At 55.2% G+C, this 21,554-nt stretch overlaps 1 protein-coding gene across 2 annotated transcripts in view; it reads right to left on the bottom strand.

Moving 5' to 3' along the window:
* The window catches only part of PKNOX2 (PBX/knotted 1 homeobox 2), a 241,302-nt gene that overhangs the window by 48,369 nt on the left and 171,379 nt on the right, over positions 1-21,554 (bottom strand). For both annotated transcript variants that reach the window (XM_054592777.1, XM_054592778.1), the window contains one exon: positions 13,082-13,221. In XM_054592777.1, coding sequence (XP_054448752.1) covers positions 13,082-13,221 — 140 coding nt within the window. The remainder of the gene's footprint in view (positions 1-13,081; positions 13,222-21,554) is intronic.

Genomic DNA, 21,554 nt, shown 5'->3' with positions numbered 1-21,554 from the left:
GGTTATGTTGATTTCTAAAGGGGCTTAAGCCTTGGTTTGGTTTAATTACTTCTGGCATTTCTGCCTTCGCTGGCCTGGAATGCCCAGTTTGGGGCCAGGATGTATAGGAACGGCTCCCACCGCCACCCCAGGCAGGATTTTGGCTGAAGCCCTCCATGGGGGTAAATGTCACCCTCTCTGTAGCAGCAGGACCCCTCACTCAAGCTCCAGTTTTAACGCAGCGCAGAGGGATTCACACACACACACACACACACACACACACACACACACACACCCTCGCCCCTGCCCCCGCCCCCCCTTCCCCTTCCCCTTCCCCTTCCCCTTCCCCTTCCCCTTCCCCTTCCCCTTCCCCTTCCCCAGGAAGGCCGCTGAGAGCTTCCCTGGGCGGGCGGGCTTCAGCACAGCCCACTTCAGCCCTCCCCACCTCATGACTGATGGTCCTAACGTAAATCGGCTCAGTAGGTTTCCCTAACGTTTTCAAAGACCTCCTGGTTTGGACACCACAACTTCCTGGTAATTCTTCCAGGTACCCAACTCTGACTCCAAGTTCCCCTATATGGCTGAAGCTTATGTTCTTTTTATAAAGGGACTCAAGAACAGACAAGAGGGCCCTTTTTGGTTTCCTTTCCTTCTTCCTCGGACAATGTAGGTTTAAAAAAAATTTCTTCCTGCTTAGAGGATCGGAAACACAGAAGCAGAGGTAGGAAAAAGAAGGAATGCAAAAATAGAGAGCCTGAGGGAGGTGAAGACACAAAGAACGGGAGCGACAGGGACAGAGAACAGGCAGGTAGACGGAAACAGAGCCCCACGGCCTGGGGGGTGGAGGGGGACGGTCACATGCAGGGGAGACATTAGTGTTGATTCTCTTTCTGGGTGATAAACCTTGTGATTCACAGTCATGCCACTCCATCACTTCGGAGCCTCTCAGCCATCTCTTCCCTTGTGACCTTGGCCAGGACTGCAGGCCTCAATTATGGGTCCAGCCAAGTGTGTGGCAGCTTTCCTGGCTGTGCACCTTCTCCCTCTGTGACTGACCTTGGAGCCCCCAGGCCCGTCCTGCACCTCGCCTCACGGCCCGGATTCAGCCGGCTGAGGGGGGAGGCAGGCAGGGAGGCCAGGCCGGCGCTCACGCCCTCCTGCGGCCGGTCGTGGGTCACCCCCTCCCTGAGCCCTGGGGGCTTCTTCTAATGGGGGTGGTAGGCCCCTTCTAACCGGGACAAGGACAGACGATGGTCAGAGGGTGGAATGTATGGCCGGAGAGCAACGCTTCTAGGTGGAGATTTTCAGCGGGCCCAGAAGCCTGGCCTGGGTTACTGCTGAGGGGGTCATTGGTCTGCTGGCTGGTGAGGTGGCGGGAGGCGGGGCCAGGAGCGACCAAACCTCCTCAGACACACAGTGGGGGTCTCGAGTGGCCAGAGCCCCACCGCCCTGGAGACTGTGCTCAAGGGCTGGGATTTCGATTCTTCTTTTCTAGTGCCCCAGGTTAGAGGTCACTGGGGTCACAGAATCAAGGACAATACCCAGGAGCCACTTTCCAGGTAGGCCCACTGCCCCCTACTCTTGGGCATCTCTTCACGGCCAGGAGGCCAGTGACAAGTATTCACTCAGAGAACTGTCGTGACGTTTCTCCTGGACGCTGATGCAACCAGGTCGACGTCCTCAGGTGCACACCCAGGCTTCACGGTGCGGCCTCAGCTTTCTGTTTAGTACTTCTCCTCAACGGACGCAGCAGCATGTGGTGGACGGACGGACGGAGCGCGAGTGGCCCCAGGCCCCGTATCTGAGCCATCCCCCTTCCCAGCTCCGGCACCCAGGCTCCTTGTACCCCTGCTGGTCCTTCCACCTCAACTGCCCGTCCCTGCCTCTCTGCCTGTCCCTTCGGAGCATCTTCGGAATCTGGCCCAGAGTGCCATCCCGCCCACGAAGGTTCCCCGCCAGAAGGCCCAGCAGGAGGAAGCGTTGCTTCCCCGAGCCATCAGGAGCGCTTTGGGCTGCCCCCCTGCATCCCATCCGCACCTAGGGTGAGAAGCTGGGGTTCTGGCACAAGGACAGACTTTGGAGTCATATAGCTGTGCGGCTTTGGGGCAAGTTCCTAAATTTCTTCAAGCCTCAGTTTCCTTTCCTATAAAACAGGGATGCTGCCGCCACCACACAGGTACCGGGAAGGATTAAATGAAGGAGCATGCGGAGTGTCTGACGCTTGCTGAGCCGCTCCTTTCCCCTGGAATGGTGTGTGTGGACACCTTTTTTTATCCAGAGCAACACTGACACCATCAGCTCCAATCAATTTATATTCCCATCTCCACGGACCCATTTGGCTGGGAGAGCAGGCCCGCGTGCCAATTCAAATGGAGGTACAGAAAGAGGAGGAAGAGAGGCAATGTATGATTTATCAGAAACCCAGAACCTCATTTCTTTTTAAACCAAAAAAAAATAAAAACCCCAAAAAATCAACCCACTGCCAGTAAGAATTTAATTTTATTTCACTTATGGCATTAAATTCTACTGACTATAGTTGTGTTGCGTAGATCAGTCATCCTCACTACATGGTGAGTGGCTCTGGTGCATGATCTCCTCATATCTCTTTTTTGAATTTCTAAGGGTCAAGCACAGTGCCTGGCACACAGTGTAGGATCAGAAATATCTGGTGAATTGCCCTGGCCGGGTGGCTTACTCAGTGGGAACATTGTCCCATACATCAAAAGGTTGCGGGTTCGATTCCTGGTCAGGGCACATACCTAGGTTGTGGGTCTGATTCCTGGTCAGGTACACACAGGAGGCAACTGATCAATGTCTCTCTCTCTCTCTCTCTCTCCCCCCGTCTCCCCCCCCTCTAAAATCAATGAAGAATATCCTGGGGTAAGGAAAAAAGTATTTGGTGAATCAATGCCTGGGAACAAATGACTGACTAAAACAGCATTGACTATGAGAAAGAAGATTCTGAGACACAATCCTGAAGTTCTTTCCAGCTCAGAGTCCATTCTTACTCGGGTCCTGGGATCAGATACTGCCATCTGTCAGCTTCTAGCCACAGTTGCTGCAAGAAGACCTGCCTTCTCTGGGCTCTGCTGGGGTACGGGGGTGGGAGGGGGTGGGGGGTGGAGGGGAGGCTAGCAGGGTCCTCGAGGGAGGGGGCATCTGAAGGAAGTGCCCACCCAGCCCTCCGCGCCTCCGCTCCTCAGAGGCACCAGATGGAAAGAGCAGAGTGGGGCGGGGGAGAAGGAGCCAGCAGCTCCTGGTTGGGTGTATTTTTACTTCAGGTGTGACGTTAACACCATGCGGGTATATTTTTAGTCCTGCCCAGTGGGCGGTGTGTTAGCCTGGGTTGTCTTGGAGAGGACTTCTTGTTGCTAAATTGGAATTGTGCCTCCTAGGGAGGGTCTGGGGCTCCAACTGGCGCTCCTCTCCCAGGTGGTGGACGCGCCTATTCCTGGCAAGTGGGGGGCCCAGGGCAGGCCACAGTCCCCATCCCCTCCCTTCTCTCTCTCTCTCTCTCTCTCTCTCTCTCTCTCTCTCTCACACACACACACACACCCCTCCCTGCTGGCACATTTTTAAAAACGTGAAATTGCAACAGTGATTGTTAAGACTAGTCTTCAAGGGCAAGAATCCAAAGAACCTGCAACTTGAGGCCTGGGAGGATCTCACGTCCAGGCCTTTGATTTTTTTTTCCCCAGTTTTATGAAGAAATAATTGACACACCTCGCTGTATACGTTGAAGGTGTACATCATGTTGGTGTGACTTAACACATATTACAAAATGATTACCACACGGGCTCAGCTAACATCTATCTTCTCATATAGATACAATAAAAAGAAAAAAAATGAAAAAAAATTTCTCCTTGGGATGCGAACTCAGGATTTACGCCCTTAACCACCGCCCTGTTTCTCCCGCAGCGGGGCTTGCCACAGCCGCGCCGTCACCTCCCGGCCCGTTCGCCTCCTGCCTGGAGTCTGGGCCTTTTGTCCGCCTTCCCCCAACCTTCCCTCCCCCTGCTGGTAACCACAAGTATGATCTCTTTTTCTATGAGTTTGATTTGACATTGTTTTTTCAGAATCCACCTGTAAGTGAGATCACACAGTATTTGTCTTTCTCTTTCTGACTTACTTAGCTTAGCGTAACGCATTTAAGGTCCATCCATGCCGTTGCAATGGTAAGACTACTTCATTTTTATGGCTGAATGATAGTCACATATATACATATATATATATGGGAGTGTATATATATATACATATATGTGTATATGTGTATATATATACATATATACATACATATGTGTGTGTATATATACATATATATATATATGGGTGTATATATATACACACATCTCACATCTTCTTTATATATTTATCCATTGATGGACACCTAGGTTGATCCCATGTCCTGGGTACTATAAACAATGCTAGGAACATAAGGCTGCAAATAGCGTTTTGAGTTGGTGTTTCTGTTTCCTTTGACATACTACACTCAGAAATGGAACTGCGGGATCCCATGGGAGTTAAGTTGTTGAGGATCGTCCACACTGGCTTCCGCAGTGGCTGCGCCAACTTACAGACCCCCCACGAGGCTCCCTTCTCTCCAAGCATTTGTTTTCCCTTGGTTTTTGGTTACCCCTTCATTTTGAGGAAGGGGAACTCCGGCCCAGAGAAAAGAAGTGCCTTTGCTCAGGTTAGGCGGCTAGTGAGGGGCAGGCAGAGCTCCCACCCAGGCCACCAAGGATTCCACCTGCCCCCAAAGAGAAAGAGCCTCAGGGGAAGGGACAGTGTGGAAAGGGGAGCTCTGTCCATTGTCCTCGGTCACTGGCAGTGGCTAAACACATACCCACACATGTTGGGTGGCACTTTGTAAGTTACAGTGTGTCTTCCCGTGTACTTATTGCATTTAGACACCCAACATTCTTATTATTCCCATTTTACTGATTAGCAAACTGAGGTGCCATGTGGTTAAATAATCACATCAAGCTCATCATGAGTGAGTGAGCTGAAATTTAAATCTGGGTATCCAAACTCCAAATTTTGGGGTCTTCCCCCTCCCGTGTACTAGTTTTGATGATTATGGGAATCACTGCATCCTCCTCCCCCATTTTCCCTCTATTGTCCTCGAGTCCTGTGTGCCCTGGGGTCTCAGGGCGGAGCTGCCGCATCCTGTCCCTTCGAGGAGGATGGGGCCACTGCAGCCCAAGAGAATCTGCTCATCCGATGAGTTTCCAAAAGAACCTTTCCTCCTAACAATCCTCTGTGTGTTTGGACAGGGCTTTAACATTTTCATAGATCTTTCGTTTTCTCCCTTGACGCCCGCCTGGTCAGGGAGGAAAGCTTCTCCAAAGCGGTTAAATGATTTTCCCCGGGGCAGAGCCAGAAGTTGGACGGAAAGTCTCGTCTGATGATCTTGACCACAAAACGGACCACTGCCTGGGAAACGTGGACAGCGGCACTCAGACGGGCTCAGGGCAGGCCCGGGGAGAAGTCATGGGCCACCGGCACCCGCAGGCCTCCACCGGGGTCTCTCCGTCTGCGCCCCCCAGCCCTGCACACCAGCAGGAGGCCTCACTGCGGGGGCAGATCCCGTCTAGCACTTATCACAGCGACTCCTCCAAAAGAAGCCATCGCCCACTGTGTGCCTTCTACCTGCCAAAGGAGATTAAGGGAGATCGATTATGTCTTTTAATCCTAATATCACTTTATGAGGGTGAAAGTCATCAGGATTCCAGCTTCTGCATCTCGTATTGGTGTGCCTTGTGCTCGCCAGGTCCCTGGACTCCTCAGCTCTGCCTGGGCCAGGTGGGGCGCTGTGGGCGCGGCAGGACCCAGCGCCTCTGCACACGCGCACCCCCAGGCTGGCCACGGCAGCCTCTGGGCCTGCAGCAAGATGTGCAGAGGCTGGGTGGGGGTCTTCAGATGCCAGCAGGAAGGGCAGGGAACAGGCTTTTCCTGGTGCGGGGGGTGGGGGCACAGGACATGGTTTTCCTTCTAGATTATGGCTCCGGCAGGGTGAGTCCCTGGACTACTGATGGGGGCTGAGATGTTAGTTCTATGTGCCAGTGCATCCACCCACTTCAAAAAGCCAGGACTGTCTGCTAGAGCCCCCAGCCCGTAAAGCCTGAGACAGGGTGCAGCCTGGAGCATCTGCTCCCAGCACCCAGTCCAGAAGCGCCCGGCCCTGACTTTCGCGCTTGGCCTGGCTGGCCTTGCCCCACACCGTTCTCAGGCCGCCTCGCCCAGCACGTTCCGGGAATGACCAAGCACAGTGCCACGGAAGGCATTGGGTTAAGCTCCAGGACCAACTCCCTGGAGCCAGAACACCCTTTGGTCACAAGGTGGAAGAGTTCCCTCAAAGACACTTCATTAGGAAGGACCAGTTCCCAGGGTCCTGGCCGGGCTGCTGCTCAGGGAACTGTCACAGCAGGACCGGCCCTCTGTCCAGCCCCAAACTAGGGGTTCCTCCCACCCCGTCTGCCAGCCCCGCCCCAGGAAAGGCAGCGGGGCCACCATTCCCTCGGGCTACACCCCGCTTAGGAAAAGCAGTGCAACTCTCCCACCCTGCGCTATGGTCTGCAGTGTGCAGTCACTTCCACGGAAGCTTTTCTGAGCCCACACCGTGTGCCAAGTTTGTTCGAAAGCTACTTTCTGTGTCCTCTTTCTCACATCCTCAGACTGAATTCTCCTTATTCAGAGCCCCCCCCCCCCCCCCCCCCGGAACCTGCTGCCACGCTTTACACACGGCAGAGCTCAGTGTACATTTCATTGGATTGCGCTGTGAAGACCACTCGTCTGGGGGCCTCTCCTGTCTTGACTCTTGCTGGTCGCCTCCCAGCATTTACTTTCTAGCCTGACCAAGCCCTGCTTGCATTTCCCCAACTTCTGATAGCAGCCGCCACCTGCAGAGTGCTCACCACGCACCAGATTCTTTTTCCTAACCCTCACCAGAGGATTTGTTCATTCATTTTAGAGAGAGAGAGGAAGGGAGAGAGAAACATCGATCGGTTGCTCCTCCCCCTGTACATTCCCCAACCGGGGATCAAACCCATAACCTAGGTATGTGCCCTGACCGGGAATCGAATCCGCAGCCTTTTGGTGTACAGGACGACGCTCCAACCAACTGAGCCACCCAACCAGGGCTGCATGTCAGATTCTTTACCAAGCTCTTTATAGCATCACCTCATTTAATGTTCATGACGAACCTGATGAAGAGACAGCACTATTTCTAGCTCTATTTTATAGATAAGGAAATGAGGCCCAGGAAGGGTTAGTGCCCAGTTGTGAAGTCAGAAGGCAAACCCAGGCAACCTCAGGCCAAAGGTCATGATCCGAAGCCTGGATCCCACCTGTCTGAAGGTACCAGACCCCTTCATGTTTCAAAGAGGCCCCGGGACACACGCCCACCCCTCCGCTCTCAGACCCCCACCCCCCAGTCTACCTAGCGAACACCGATCTGCATGTCAGGCATTGTCACATAAGATCTAATTTTAGTCTAGCTATTGCTATTTTCTTTTTACGGTTAATAAAACAGAGGCTCAGACTCAGAGAGCAGGCTGACAGCTGTGCGGCGGGCACCGGTGAGGGGGCGGAGGGATCGAGCGGAAAAGAGAAAGGACGCGTGGACGTGGACGCCGGTGCGGTGATTGCAAGGGAAGCGGGTGGTTGGAGGTGGAAGAAGGGATGAGGGGGAGAAATGGTGACAGGAAAAAATACAATAACAAATGTTTGAAAAAAGAAAACAGGAGGCTCAGAGAGATTAACGTGCCCAAGGTGACACAGCTGGTTAGCGTCGAGCCTGTTTCTAGAGCTCGTCCCACTGCCTGGTGCGGTCGCCCCGCTGCTTCTGCGCCTCGAGCTATAGGACTGGCCGGATCCAGCCTGGAACTCCAGTGACCTTCAGAAGGGTGGTCACTAGGGAGCGACCCGAACACGGCCTGCTGCTGCCCTGTTCTGACCTCTCCCCAAATGAGCATGGGTTCTAGAGGGACCCCATCTGGATGGGAAAGGAACAAGCACAATATAAACAGGGATTTAGAAGGGCACGTTCCTTGTGTTGAACTAGGATGGGAGAGCAGGTCACAGGCGAGCAGAGAAGGTCGGAGTTTGCGGTTGCAGAGAGAGGAAGAGCTGGAAGAGCGGGAAGGAAAGGTCGGGATTCTGAAAGCTGAGAAAATAAAGAGGCAGGAGAATGGCTTCATGCCTGGCAGGGCTTCTGGGGCTGCCGGGAAGGACCTGTTCGTGCATAAAGCAGGCGAGGCTGGGAAGCTACTTGGAGAAGGTGGGGGTGATGGTGGGGGCTTTACTCACAAGGATGAAAAGAGACAGTTTCAGGTGTGTTCTAGAAGGAGGAAATCACAATCGCAAGCTCTTGCAAAGCACGCACTCTGTGTGAGGCACTGTTCTTCTCAGTATTATTTTAGGAAGAGAGAACATCTCAAATTCAGGACCCAGGGGTAGGCCAGACAGGCCAGTGAAGACTGAGGAATGTAGGATCATGGCTAAAAACAGTAGAGCCATTCCAAAGACTCGGTTACAAGATGCGCTGAGCTGTTCAAAAACAGAGACCGTGCACCTGTAACTTGCCCACCGGTGTGGGGTTTGTACTTGAGGCTGGTGAGAGCCACCTGTGCATCTTTTCACAAGGCTGTGTGGCGGCAGCACACTGGCAGCTTGAAATGGGCCACGGTGGGGGAATCTACACCGTGGAAACCAGCAAATGCCACAAATCAGGGCTCTCCTCTCCCCTGTCCCCCAAGAGCCCGTGTGCCCACCTAGAACCATGGTGTGCACATGGGTACTGCCCAGCCTAGTTAACAAGTCGGTTCGGTAAGGACTGATTTGGCACACCGTCCAAGCTGCTGACTCTAAGGCTTGCGTAAGGTGCTAGGGATAAACCAATGAATTACACAGACAGAGTCCCTGACCTCATGGAGTTAAGGATCTAGTGGGGGAAATGGAAACAATGTTAACATAATCAATTCAATTGTGAGTAATGCCACAGAGGAAAACTGCAGTTGACTCTTAACTGGAGTTTGAAATGCACCCGCCCAGTTATACAAAGATTTTTTCCCCCAATAAATACATGGCTCTCTGTATCCATGGCTTTTTTTAATCTGCAGTTCAACCGGGTGCGGGCCACATACCAACAGCATTTTTATATTCCCAACTTGAGTTCCTCAACCACGGAGCAAAAATACTGTTTTCTCCCTGCAGTCGGTTGAATCTGTGGCTGTGAAGGGCTGACTGTAGTTAAGTTTTGGGGGAGTCAAAGCTGTACTCGGGTTTTTGACTAACCCCCTGTGTTGTTCAAGGGCCAATCCCAGGCGCAGCAGCCATTACCAGCCACCCCCACTCGCCGCGCATCTCTAGCACCGTTAATGGAGAAGCAAAGCACAACAGCTCCGCTGCTTTCTCAGTGGCCAGGCCGCCACGCAGCATTTCCCATCAATAACAACTTCTTCCGCGCTGGACGGGCCACTTCCTGGGCTCTCAGAGAGGTTTGCAGCTTTAGGGGTGAGAACCACCGCATCAGCCTCAGAGCAGTCTCAGCAAAGCCAACCTCCTCCTCCCCTCGCACCTGGCCAGGCCGACCTCCCTGCCTTGCTCCTGCTCCCCAGGACATCACGGTTTCCATGGGAACCCACTCACTTCAAAGAGGAAGGAAGGAGGTGGGAGGGGAGGAGGGAGAGTGAACGCTGGATTAGCCTCACCCTCTTGCCCCTTCTCTGTGCTGCTCCTGGAATCCTAACCGTGGGTCCCAGCAGCGTGGGTCCACCAGCACAGAGAGCGGGGTGGGGATGGGGGGGCGGGGGCGGGGCTGTGGCTCAGGCTACATTGTAGCTTCTTGGGGGAAAATCCTAGAGTTGAGGTGGGGGCTGAGGAAGGAGAGAACTGAGCTGGTCCAAGGCTGCAGGCCCCACTGCGCCGGGCCTCCTCCTCAGAAGCCCCTCCCAGTATTGTTCCTGGGCACAAACACAATTACCCACGATGTGCATCCAATCACTCGACTTCCTCAGATTAGGCTGCCGTCATTAATCTGAGCAGGACTCCTGGCTGCCTTGCTGATTAGCCCAGATGATGCTCTGGTGTTATCCAATTAAAGCCGGGTGGGTCCTCCCCTTTGCCTCTGCATGCGCGTGCATGTGCGCGCATGCACACACACACACACACACACACACACACACACAGTGTCCACATCAGAAGGAACCAGTGCATTTCATTAACACATCCTCATAAACAAATAAAACCTCAGGAGCCCCGCAGGCTCCCTTGGGCACAGGCACCGCTCCCTTTTGTCACACTGCCCCTTGCCACCCTGAGAGGGGCAGGGGGCTGGGCAGGGAGGGGCCTCCCCTACTCTCTCTTCATCCGTGGTTCTCGGAGGGGCTGTGGTGGGGACTCCCAAAAGTCAGCGTGGGCACTAATCTGACTCAAAAGGGTCTTGTTACGTTTATTGACATGAAATGCCAACTCCCTAAAGTGCTTTGGAGCAGCCAGGCTGCCCCAGGCAGGCAAACCTAATTAAAATTACCCGACAGAGGGCAGAGCTCCCCCCAGTCATCTCGCAAGGGCTGTGGCGGGGGCAGCTGGTGCTAATGGGAGAGGTATGGCGGGGAGATAACCCCAGGGCGGGCGGGGGCTGCAGGGGGGAGAGGCTGGGTGCCATGTTCAGCTGGGCAACCGCCAAGGGCTGTGGGGGGTGGGGGCGGTCAGCCTGGTGGGAGAAGGGAAAGCCTGGGTGGAGAGGTGAACAGGAAGAAGTGATGTCCTCATGGACACTTCCCACGGGGGCCCCGTCTCCCCTGCAGTGTGGCCTGGGCGGGGAGGAGCCTGGGATCCCAGGAAGGGCTACGGAGCCCAAGGAGCTGCTGGGAACAAGGGGACCTCTAGGGCCTGTGCCAGACGTGGTGCCAGGCACGCACATGGGCTGTATCCTGAACCGGCTGGCGAGGCTCTGTTATGAAAATAAAGTGCAGGCACTAGCACAGCCCTAATCTGGGGGTCTCTCCAGACTCGGGACTGTGCCGCTGCAGGTGGCTGCATCCAGGAGCCTGGGCAGGATAGGGCTTTAGCGTGCATATGAATGGCCTGGGATCTTGTTACAGGCAGATCACGAACCCTTAGGCCAGAGTGGGATCCGAGATTCTGCATTTCTAATTAGCTCCCAAGCGCGCCAGGCTTGCTCATATGGACCGTCCTTCAGGGAGCATGATCTAAGCGGGGTATCAGGGCTGTACCCCCAAGTCATCAGACCATCAGACAGTTTCCAGAGGCTATGGCATTTTCCTTCCCCTGCTGACACCGCCCACAGAAGCACCAGCCCACCACACAGGTTAACGTAAAGGCGGCTCTGCAGCCTCCTCTCCCCACACCCAGCTGCTCTGGCTCCTGGCTCTGGCTCCTGGCCCCGCCCGGAGCACGCCAGGTTCTCCGCTGCCTGCAAGGTCCCACGGCACCACTGCTCCTCTTGCTGAACCCCCTCACTAGCTGTTAGGATCGAGCTCGCCTGCTGCCTCCTCTGTGACGCCTTCTCTGTCGAGCTCTTTCTGGAGAGACGGAGGACAAGCCGTGCAGTTGTCGTTTTAGGTTTCCCCTCTTTTCCCTGCAGTCCAGCATGGTGCCCCCACATGTTAATAGCAAGTGTTCAATGAAAGGGCGTGAAAGGAGGGGAGAGGTGACAGGTGTGCCCAGTCCCCTAACAGGGGCCCTGGCTTACCCCCCTGCCCCCCCCAGAGCCTCTCTGACAGGAACTATGACCGGATCGTGGTGTTCTTTGGCGTCCAAGACAGAGCATGCGTAGTACCTGGGGGCAGCTAGGCCAGGCCTGTGCCCTGGGGCGGGGAGTACTGTGATTTATTTTTCCTCCAGGCCTGGCAAGGACCCTTGGGCCGGGATCTATGGATTAGAACCCACTGTTCTGGACTCCCAACTGTTGCCATTAGAGGCATTCAGCTCACCTGAGTAACTAAAAATAATGCCGATGATAATGATAATGACAGCAATAATCACCACCATCACCATAAAGGCGCTGTCATTTGGGGTGGGGGGAGCGAGGAGGAAGGAATCAATCTCCTTCCTATCTACCCAGGGTGGCCCATTGCACGCGCTGCAGCCATTAGCACCTGCTGCAGCGGGTGCACAGCTGCAGGTAGGCTGAGCTTGCCGGTCCGCATGTATGTCTACGCTCGCACGGCGAGCGTGAGCCAGGCTCCAGCCTCAGGACAGGCTGTGACCCAAGCGCTTCCCCTAGTGGTGTGTGCTCCCGTGGACAAGTGAGAGCTCAGCCCCTGCTGGAGCCTCCCTCAGGCCCGCTCTCAGGTGACTCCAGCTCTTCCCAGCCACCGACCTCAACAGGCCTTTCCCTGAGCACCTCCCCCGCTCTGAGCCGTCCAGGGCCCCGTGCTGAGTGCACGGGCCAGGACGGGGCAAGACGAAATGAGTTCCTGCTGTCAGCAAACTGCCCATTTGGGGAAGGTGCCAGAACCTACACAGCTGCACACAACACCTGTTGCTAAAAACCAGAGATTACCATGAATCAAAATGTGGTTCAAGGAACAGCTGCATGAGCGTCACCAGGATTGCTCTTGCGAGTTCCTATTCCTCTTCCTAGAGCTTGACCTACTGGTTCAGCGTTTCAGAGCAGGGAGCCCCAAACATGCGTTTTAACAAGCTCTGCCCATGATTTGCAGGCATACTAAAGCCTGCATGATACCAAGTCCTAGAGGGTGCGATAGACGTTCAGTGCTCTTGTTGGAATAAAGGCAACAAAAAGACAAGGAGGCAAGGCAGGGGTCCCCAGGCAGCTGCTGTTTGCTGAGCTGAGGGCTTCCGGCTCATTAGGGCTCATCTCCCCAGCCGGGATGAAGAAGGGCTCCTCCCGGAAGATAGTGCTCAGGCTCTCGTAGACAATTCCAGAAAGCTAGCGTCAACCCACAGTGGCCAGCTGAGAGGTCTCTGGATTGATTTGAGAGGGAAGGCCGCGAGGAGAGCAGCTGTTGGCCATTGTCTTTGATGAGCCCCCCCACTGGCTTGCCAGCTCATCTCTCACAGCTCGGGCCTGAGGCTGGTCAGGGCTTCTCAACACAGCTGACGCATCTCCTACCTGTACACAGCTCGCTTGTCAGCCTCCAGCTGGGCCTGGGGGTCGATGGGGGCGCTGGGCACAGGAGTGCTGGCAGCAGCTGCGGGGGCGGAGATATGGACAGCCTGGGCCTTGGAGGGTGTCTGGGCAGTTGCCGTCATCTGCAGAGAGAAGGAAGAGGGGGTGGCGGGTTAGCGTGGCCAGGACAGCTGCTTCCTCAGCTGGAATTGGGAGGCCCGCCTTGGCCCGTGGGGCGTGTGTGTGGGGAACAGATGTGCGGAAGGGAATTGCGAGTGTACGTGTGCTACAGTGGGGAGAAAGCAGGTCTTTCTTCAAGTGAGAACGTTCTAGAGAACAATACGGGACCATTCAAAGCCAGGTGATGCAGGAGCACTTTGAAAGGATGAATCTTCCTGCACAGGGAGGCGGCGGCCTCTGTCCAGCAGCAAAAAAAGCCGAAAACGATGAACGCTGTGAACTGTGCCAATGAGTCATCTGGGGCGCACTGGGCAGCGTTAAGCTTGATTTGATAACTTTGAAGAGGAGGAAAATGAGCTGAGTCAGTTCTCACTTGGACAGAGGTCTATTCCCTTTAAGACTAGCCCGAGGTAACTGTTTCAATGGTTTTGACTGAAAATGGAACAATTCTCCAAATTTGGCTTACCCGAGCACTTGAAGATCGGCAGGTTTTAATGGACAACGGACAGACTTCTGTTGTTAACCATAGCAAATATTTGGAGCAGTTGTTTTCATCCTGTTTTATGTTTTAGAAGGTGCCTCTAGGGCCCTATTTTATTTTATTTTACAATCAGAGCAACTTTTTTTTTAATATATATTGAACTTTCTGTGTAAGATTGTATTTAAAGAAATGGTTAAATGGCTCTAAAATTTTGATAACCATCATTACAGAATATAATGCTTTTGCATTATATTTTCTTTAGTCAGAGGGATCCCTCAGATGTCATGGTGGTGACGCGCCCCAGCTGCTGCGCCCTCCAGCCTGTCCACGGCGCCGTGACTGCTCTCACCCCGCCATGCCGCGAGGCTCGTGGACTCGCCTGCCTCCCGTGCTAAAGCTCTGTTCACACTTCACCCCAAGCGCCCAGCTGACACAGAGGAGATGCTTCATATTTGTTTAGAAAAATGCATGAGTAAGTGAATGAATGCACCTTGAAAGAATCACATATTTTATAGCCAGAAAATTTATCAAATGATTTAGGTCCCTGCTTTCTGGGAGGAAAAGTATTATGCACGCATGGACACAGCGCGGTATTGCTGGTGCTGACATCCCCAAGATATGGGCTGTCTCGTTCTGCTCATTTAGTCTCTGCTCAGAAGCCACGTCCTCAGAGTGAAGCAGGGTCCCTCTGCCCCTTGCCACCCCGTTACTCTGCCTTATTTCCTAGCGCGACCATGTACTATGTGTCTACGTGCTGAGTTATTTTCTCCCCCACCTACAGCTAAAATTTAAGCTCAATTAGGGCTTGACTAACAGTAGTATTCCTAGGGCTCAGAATAGCCTGGCACTAGCAGATGCTCAGTAAATATTTGTTGAATCAATGAAGTGAATAAATGAATGATGGATAGTGAATGAGATTGACACTATAAAAGAACTATATCTGCTCTATGATACTGTATCCCCATCACCTTTTTGTTGGGATGAAATACCCTCATCGCTGTCGGCTGACCTAAGGGGCCTCCCCAAACTCGGCGCACAGGAGGCCGCCCGCCCGCCACGGTGCCATGACGCCGGCAGACACCTGCTTGAATCCCACTGTCTCCTGTCATTCGCTTTTGACTTTGGGCAAATCCCTTAAGTTTCCCAAGCTCCTGTTTTCTTATCAGTAAGCAAACTGGTGTCCTTTTAGGGTCCACAAGTATTACAGAGATGCTATAAGGAAGAAAGTAGAAACGAACGTTCCAATTTTTGAAACAGAGAAAGGAGGTGGAATCAGAAACGCTAAATATTGCTAATGTTCACATTGATCTGGGCCCGTTTCCTTCATTCACAAGTGCAGCCGATTGTTCCCTCAAATGTGCCTCGAGCCCCTGCCACGTACCCGGCGCTGTGCAGGGCGCCGGGCTCCCCAGGTCGAGTGCCTGCGCTGAGGGAGCTCGCGTCTGCACTTAGCACGGATGCCAAGCCGGCAGATCAGGAGGACGCAGCGGATGTGGATGGCGCAACTGACCTCAGCACAGCACCTCCCACGATACCCTGGGGGAAAACACGGAGAGACGCGCCTGGGTTGACAGCCGTGCAAATTAGTCAGCTCCCCTGAAGGAGGACGAGGAAAGGGTAGCTGGCAGCTGGAAGAGGCTTCTGGGAGGGGCTTATATACTTTCTCCTCAGCCCCCTTCTTTAGTATTCCTATCAGCGATTTTAGAGTCTGTCTGAAGAAATGCCCAAAGAATTTATGGGTGACATGGAACTGAGATCCAAAAGATCTTTACAGATGTTGGCAACATGCTGAGTCTAATAAGATTCGTTCTCATCTAATAAGTCAGAACTTAACACTTCTAACACTTCGGTCAAGAAGAAAAATCAATCGTGTAAGTGCAGAACAGGGGAGGCCCGGTTTAGCAGCAGTGTTTGTGTTGACAGCAGGTTCATTATGTCCAAAGGGTAATATCTGTCAAACAAATAAATGGAAAAACCGGCCTGAACTAAGGCCAACCGAGGACGCACTAGCAGACGCACAGTTCGCACACAGCTTCCAGTCCCTGTGCCGAAACAGGTGTCGGAAAGTACATTGAGAGGGACCTTGACCAGGCGAAGGGATTCTGCACCACGTCGTATGAGGAATGTTGGAAGGAGCCTGAAGTGTGCGAGAGACTTGGGCAAGGCGGACGGTGGAGAGACGCGAGAGCCCCCTTTGAATATCTGAATGAGAGAGTTGATTCTATCAGTGTTGGTCTGCGTGCCTCAAAGGTCAAACTACAGACAGCGCAGTAAGTCTATACAACGTGAGACAGAGTGGGCTCAGCCCAGATCCGTTCCCAAGCCTCCGAGCTCTCCAAGGCTGAGACCAGCCGTCTTCCGGACGCTGACTGGGCCAGGCGGAGGCGGACTGATCCGCTGGGCCCCTGCGGAAGGTGGCTGGGTCAGGGGACAGCTGAAGGCCCTTCCGACACTGGCAGGCTTGGACGCCATGGATGTGCTTTAATAACCGCTGCCCACCGCATAGAGCCGGAGGGAGGCTCGGACTAGATGATGTATCGTACGCAGAAGTTCCTCAGAAACTCTGAAGTGCTCCCCAGGTGGAGGAGTGATGGTTGTTATTAAACACGAGATTTCCAGGATGTGTTTCTGTCTTAAGTGAGGCATAGCTCTGTCTGCACAGCCCGTTTGCGGGTGAAATACAAGATAGGCCAGTGTGCTCCAAGGAGCCCGTGGCGCACTCTGCAAGCCCTGCACAGGCAGCAACCAGGGGACAGGGTGTGGGTGGGGCATCGCACGGACCAGAGGACTGACCCTTTTCAACAAGGGGAATGAGACACAGAGGAGGGGGGCGTGCTTGAACAATGTCTGAGGAACTTTCTGGAAGATCAGAGAAGCCTCTGAGAGTGGAAGGAGCAGGGGATCCAGGCCCTGGGTTTGATGCTCCTCTATTAATTATTAGCTAGACATTTTGGGGTGAATTCCCTGACCTTTTGGAGGCTTGGTTTCCTCACGTGTGAAAGGCAGGGGTGATGCCTGCTCCCTGCGAGGCCATGAGGGTCCATCAAGAGAACAGGGCGACGGCTGGTGGATGGGGCGGCGGGGCGGGGGGGCAGCGCTCCCTGGAAGGCCGCCCGTCTCTGGGGCGCGGACCCTGGGCCGCCACTGCATGCTCTTGCCTCCACAGATGCTGCAGCCTCGCACTTCTGACCTCCAGCTGGAGCCAGGCCTGCCTTACGCGGGGAGCTACAGGGCCCTGACTGGTCTTGGCCTGGGACACCTGGAGGTGAAGCTCCTGGCCCTGCCCCCCACCCTCAAATGGAGCGGGGAGAGTGGGGCGTTGTAAGCCATGTGTGCAGGGAGGCAAAATCTGGAGGGGCTGGCGGTGTAGTCTGACCCCGAAAATGAGCCGGGGGTGCTCCAGGGTGCGGCTTAGGAGAAGCTCGGAGGCGGCCCGCCTGCCCGGCTGCCTCGGCAGCTTCTGCCGCTGTTGGAATGCCCCGCGGAGGCTTCTTTTCTGTCAAGCGTCGCCCTGGCGCAGTTGCAGGGGAGGGCGGGCACACTGCGCTCTAACGAGCTAATAAAACATTTCGGTAAGCTCTTGTGCTCCGCGACAATCCTGTGCAATAGGCTTGTGTGATCCCCATTCTACATGGGAGGAATCCAAAGCCCACAGAGGAGAAGAAACTTGTAGAGATCACAGACAGTTTGTGCAAATGTTGGGGCAAGAGCCAAGGCCTTTCTGACTGGGTCACACTGTGTGAATTATTGTATGTGCCGGTAATTACTTTTCTTTGAAGAGGAGAATGGGAAGATCTCCCACCCCCCCAACCCCGGCCACCCCGAGTGAAAAGGAGGGCGGAGAGGAAGGGCACAGGGATCAGAATGAAGCTTCACTCCCAGCACGCGCTCCTGGGTCCCCATCCGGCTCACCAGTCCTCCCTGCGGCCCCGCTGCTCCCACCCGCGACAGGCTGCTCAGGCAACAGCGCTTCCCGTGTGGAGCCCAGGCAGGAAGGCTCAGGCAGTTTATTACTTGAAGGTGTCCCCAGGCTACTCCTTCGGAGGCTATGGAGGAGCTGGGGGAACTGAGGCCTGAGGAACCCAAGCCTTCAGCGCGCCCAGGGCTGATCATGGTTGACCACTGCCTGCTGCCAACTGCCATTCAGAGGTCCTCTCTTTTGCCCATGGGAGGCAGAAGCAGGTGGCTCAGAATGAGGACGACACCGGGCTTTCTAGAACCCTGAGAGGAAGTTTGCAGAAGACACTGGCATCAGACAGAACTGAGTTCCGCCTCTGCCGGCCACGGCCCCGGCAGCCTTTGATGTGTAACTCGACCTTCGGGGGCTCCGTCTGCGCGTTAGTGAAATGTCGGGGCGCTCCCCACCTCCCGCCAGCCTCACGGGGACCGCCGTCTCCTGCTGTGGGTGCCGGCTGAGCATCAGGGCCAGCCAGGCCCCAGCTCTGGGCTGCACGGCCCCGAGCACGGCGTTAGCCCCGTCTGCTTCCTTGCCTCTCTCAACCACTAGACCGAGAACCCGGAGGGCAGGGACCTGTCTTCCCTGCTTTCTGTTGCAGCCTTGCCGCCCTGGTGTTCGACACTGAGAGGGTCCAGAGCTGTTGATATAGGGATGACTGGGGAGGGCGGGCGGGCCTTTTTACCGAACGATGCCTTTTTCACTAACTTCCTTCCTTGACCCCAAATGCTGCGGGCTACAACAGAGAAGCCGCAGACAGGGACTTACAGGGCGTGGTGGCATCCAGCCCATAGCTAGAGACGATCAGACACAGCGTGAAGCGCTGGCAGGGGCACCGGGGGACTGGGCTCTCCATCTGCGTGACGTGGGCAAGCCGCTCAACCTTTCTTATCTGGGGCCCTTGTCTATAGAAGCGGTGCCATAGTACGTAAGGTGCAGGGTTGCTGGAGGTGTAAGAGACACTGTACGCAGAGCAGTCGGCACTTAGAAGACACTCCACATGAGGTGGCTACGTGAACGTAACCCACACAGCGTGCAGCCCACGGACAGGCCACTTTTGCTTCTGCCTTGTGGGCTGCCCTGAGGGTCCTGCCCTGATGAAGGAGCCTGCTTGCCCAGGATGTGGAAGAGGGGGCCGAGGTGTTGTGGCAGGTGACACCCGTCATTAGCTATGTCAGCAAGGGACTCAGCTCCTCTGAGCTTTAGGTTCTTGTCAGGTGGAAATGGAGCTGCTAACAGCTCCTCCCAGAGCGACAGGAGACCACACATGAGGGTGCACTGCACACAGTGGGCACTTCCCCTGTGAATCCGACCCCACACTCTGCCTGGACACCCTAGCACCCGCACCTCCATGTCCCCTACATACACCCTTCCCCCACAGATGGCCCTGCCTTCGTAACTTTACACCCACCAACCTCTCATAGGGTCCTTTCTGCAAACCCTGGACAACCTAGACCTGCAGCTCCTTGGCACATACCCCTCGGCGGACACCCTCCCCGGGCAGGGCCCGCGCTGCCCAGGGCCAGGGCCACGGCCAGGGCCTGCCCACCAGGCCACGGAACACGGGGCCCCGCATGGGCCTGGCCCACTAGGGGCCGTGCTGGGCTTGCCAGGAGGGAGCGCGCCCTGAAGCGCCAGGGCCAGCGGGTGGAGCGAGATCTGGTTTCCTCCCAACCAGGAAAGCAGCCAAGGACCTGGGGGGAGGTCAGGGCTTGGAGCCATTTGGTAAATACGAGGTAGGGCCTGAACGGGTGGGAAGCAGCATGGGACACGGCTGGTGTTCTAGGGGGAGGGCGCCGCCACGGGCCTGGGTCTGCTCCCTGACCCCGGCCTCGTCTCCGGCGAGGTCCACGGCGCCCGAGCAGACCCCGCTGTGCAGGGCTGTCTGAGCACGCCCTAAGATTTACATCCCGGGCCTCTGCTCCCACAGCTGCCTCTGCAGGAAGCGTCCGCGAGGCCGCCCGGCCTCCCTCCTGGGCGGCTGTAAGCCCGCTCCTCTTCCCACTTGGCTGGGGCCCCGAGTCTCCCAGGAAGCCTTTCTGGTTCTGCAGGCCCCCCAGCCCAGGCAGCCGCGCCCCTGGCCTGGTGTGCCTATGTGTTGCCCCTGTAACGCCTGCCACACTGCGGGACCCTCGCTTGGCTGCCTGCCTGGTGGACTGGTGTCCCTGCTCCTGTCACCACGCTGGCTCGTGGCGGGCCCCCGGTGTGTTGAGATGACGGACTGAGTGACCGAATGAGGGGATGAGCGAGTGATGTGTTAAACGGCTCAGGGATCCTAAATGGGACGGGTCAACAAAGGCTGCTCCAAACACCCACCCCACCCGGGAACACGGGCACGGGAAGGGCTGGCAGCCCGATTTAGCTCAGAGAGGCTCGTGGCACAGCAGGCCTGGGCCACCTACCCTTAGGTTCCAGGGCCGACGGGAGGGACAGGCCACAGAAAAGCTACCTAGCAGTGTGACGTGGGGGTCTCAACTAACTGGTTAATTTTAATAGGATTTGCAGGCAGCGGTTTAGGAAAGGAGGCTTGTAAGATGTTCAAGGGCCCGCCTGCACTTCCGGGGCATCACTGACGCGTGGCTGACGGCAGGAAGGCTATCGACTTGGACCTGAGTCTGTCACACCCCAGCTTTGTACGCTTCCCTAGGAACTGTCTGCTCCCCGCTCTGCCATCCACTCCTAGGGGCCCCTCCCTTATTTACGGCAGTGCCGAACCAGCGATTTCTAGGAGGCCCTGTGGGGGGCACATCAGGATTGCAGGGTGCGCACGCCCGATGTGTGTGTGAATGCGCGAGAACACACATTTGATGTGCCTACTCTGCTCCTAAGAAAAAGTACAGTAATTCAAGTTCAGTGTAACCTTGACTACTGGACCCGTCTAGAAGATGGAGGAAAAAAATCAGTGTCAGGGTCATGGGTTTGAAAAGAGGCCAAAACACCACTCTACCGCTTCTCATGCCCACGTTTGCAAAGATCCCAGGAGGAGGAAGGGCAGAAGTCATTCCCCTTTTTCTCCATAAAGAAATTAAGGCCCCGAATGGACTATAAACTCCATTAGGGCAGGAGCTATTCATTTTGTGCCCCCAGGTCTGCAAGACCACAGGAGGCGCTCACTGTGCGGCGAATGGATGAGAGCAAGTGAGGGCTAGCCCGGAAGTCCCTCGCCGGCATTTGTACAATTCGTCAGCAGTCGGTTGGGTTCCTGGGTTTCTACTACTCATACATCGGGTCACCCACTCTTCCCGCTGCAGACATGAACTCCAAGGACAGCAAACCCCCTCGGCCCCCCACGCCTCCCCCTCTCGCTGGGCCCTGCTGACCCGGGAGCTCCGGGAAGGCCTGGGAGAGGGAGGCAGAGCGAGCCGCAGGGCTCCTCTGCCCGTGGCTACTTGATCACCTGCTCCCTGATTTATTTTAAGCTTTGTATACTGGGGCATTAACTATTTTTGTAGCTGTTTAGGGCAACTCGTCCTGCTTGGAGGCAAGAGGATAAGACAATAAAACCTCTGTTCTTTGGGTAACTGTCAGAATTCAGGTAACATCGCATGGAAAACCTGGATGAGGCCATTAAAGTGGCAGTTTGTTCACAAGCCTTGGCGCTGGCCCGCCCTCTCCTAAGTGGGGGCGTAAGGGACCCACAGGGGGACCTGACACTGCTTTGCCTTTTACACCCGAGGACTCCAGGGCTAGAGTGAGTTGGAGTTCAGGGACCTGTCCAGTTGAAAGACCTTGGTGCCCTAAGCAGCCAGGGAGAGAGGTCAAGGTGCACAAAGAGAAGAAAGACCTAGTAGAAAATAAAAAGGAAAGAGAAGAGCCCGTTTGGAGTTTGCCTGGATGAGTCAAAGCAAGGGCAGGCAGGT

This window comes from Pteronotus mesoamericanus, unplaced genomic scaffold (assembly GCF_021234165.1).
Source record: "Pteronotus mesoamericanus isolate MK-2021 breed Mesoamerican mustached bat unplaced genomic scaffold, CSHL_Meso_final scaffold_371, whole genome shotgun sequence".
In the NCBI taxonomy this organism is placed as follows: Eukaryota; Metazoa; Chordata; class Mammalia; order Chiroptera; family Mormoopidae; genus Pteronotus; species Pteronotus mesoamericanus.
Note: the sequence above shows the minus strand (reverse complement) of the source record. Positions and strands in the feature narration are given on the sequence as shown.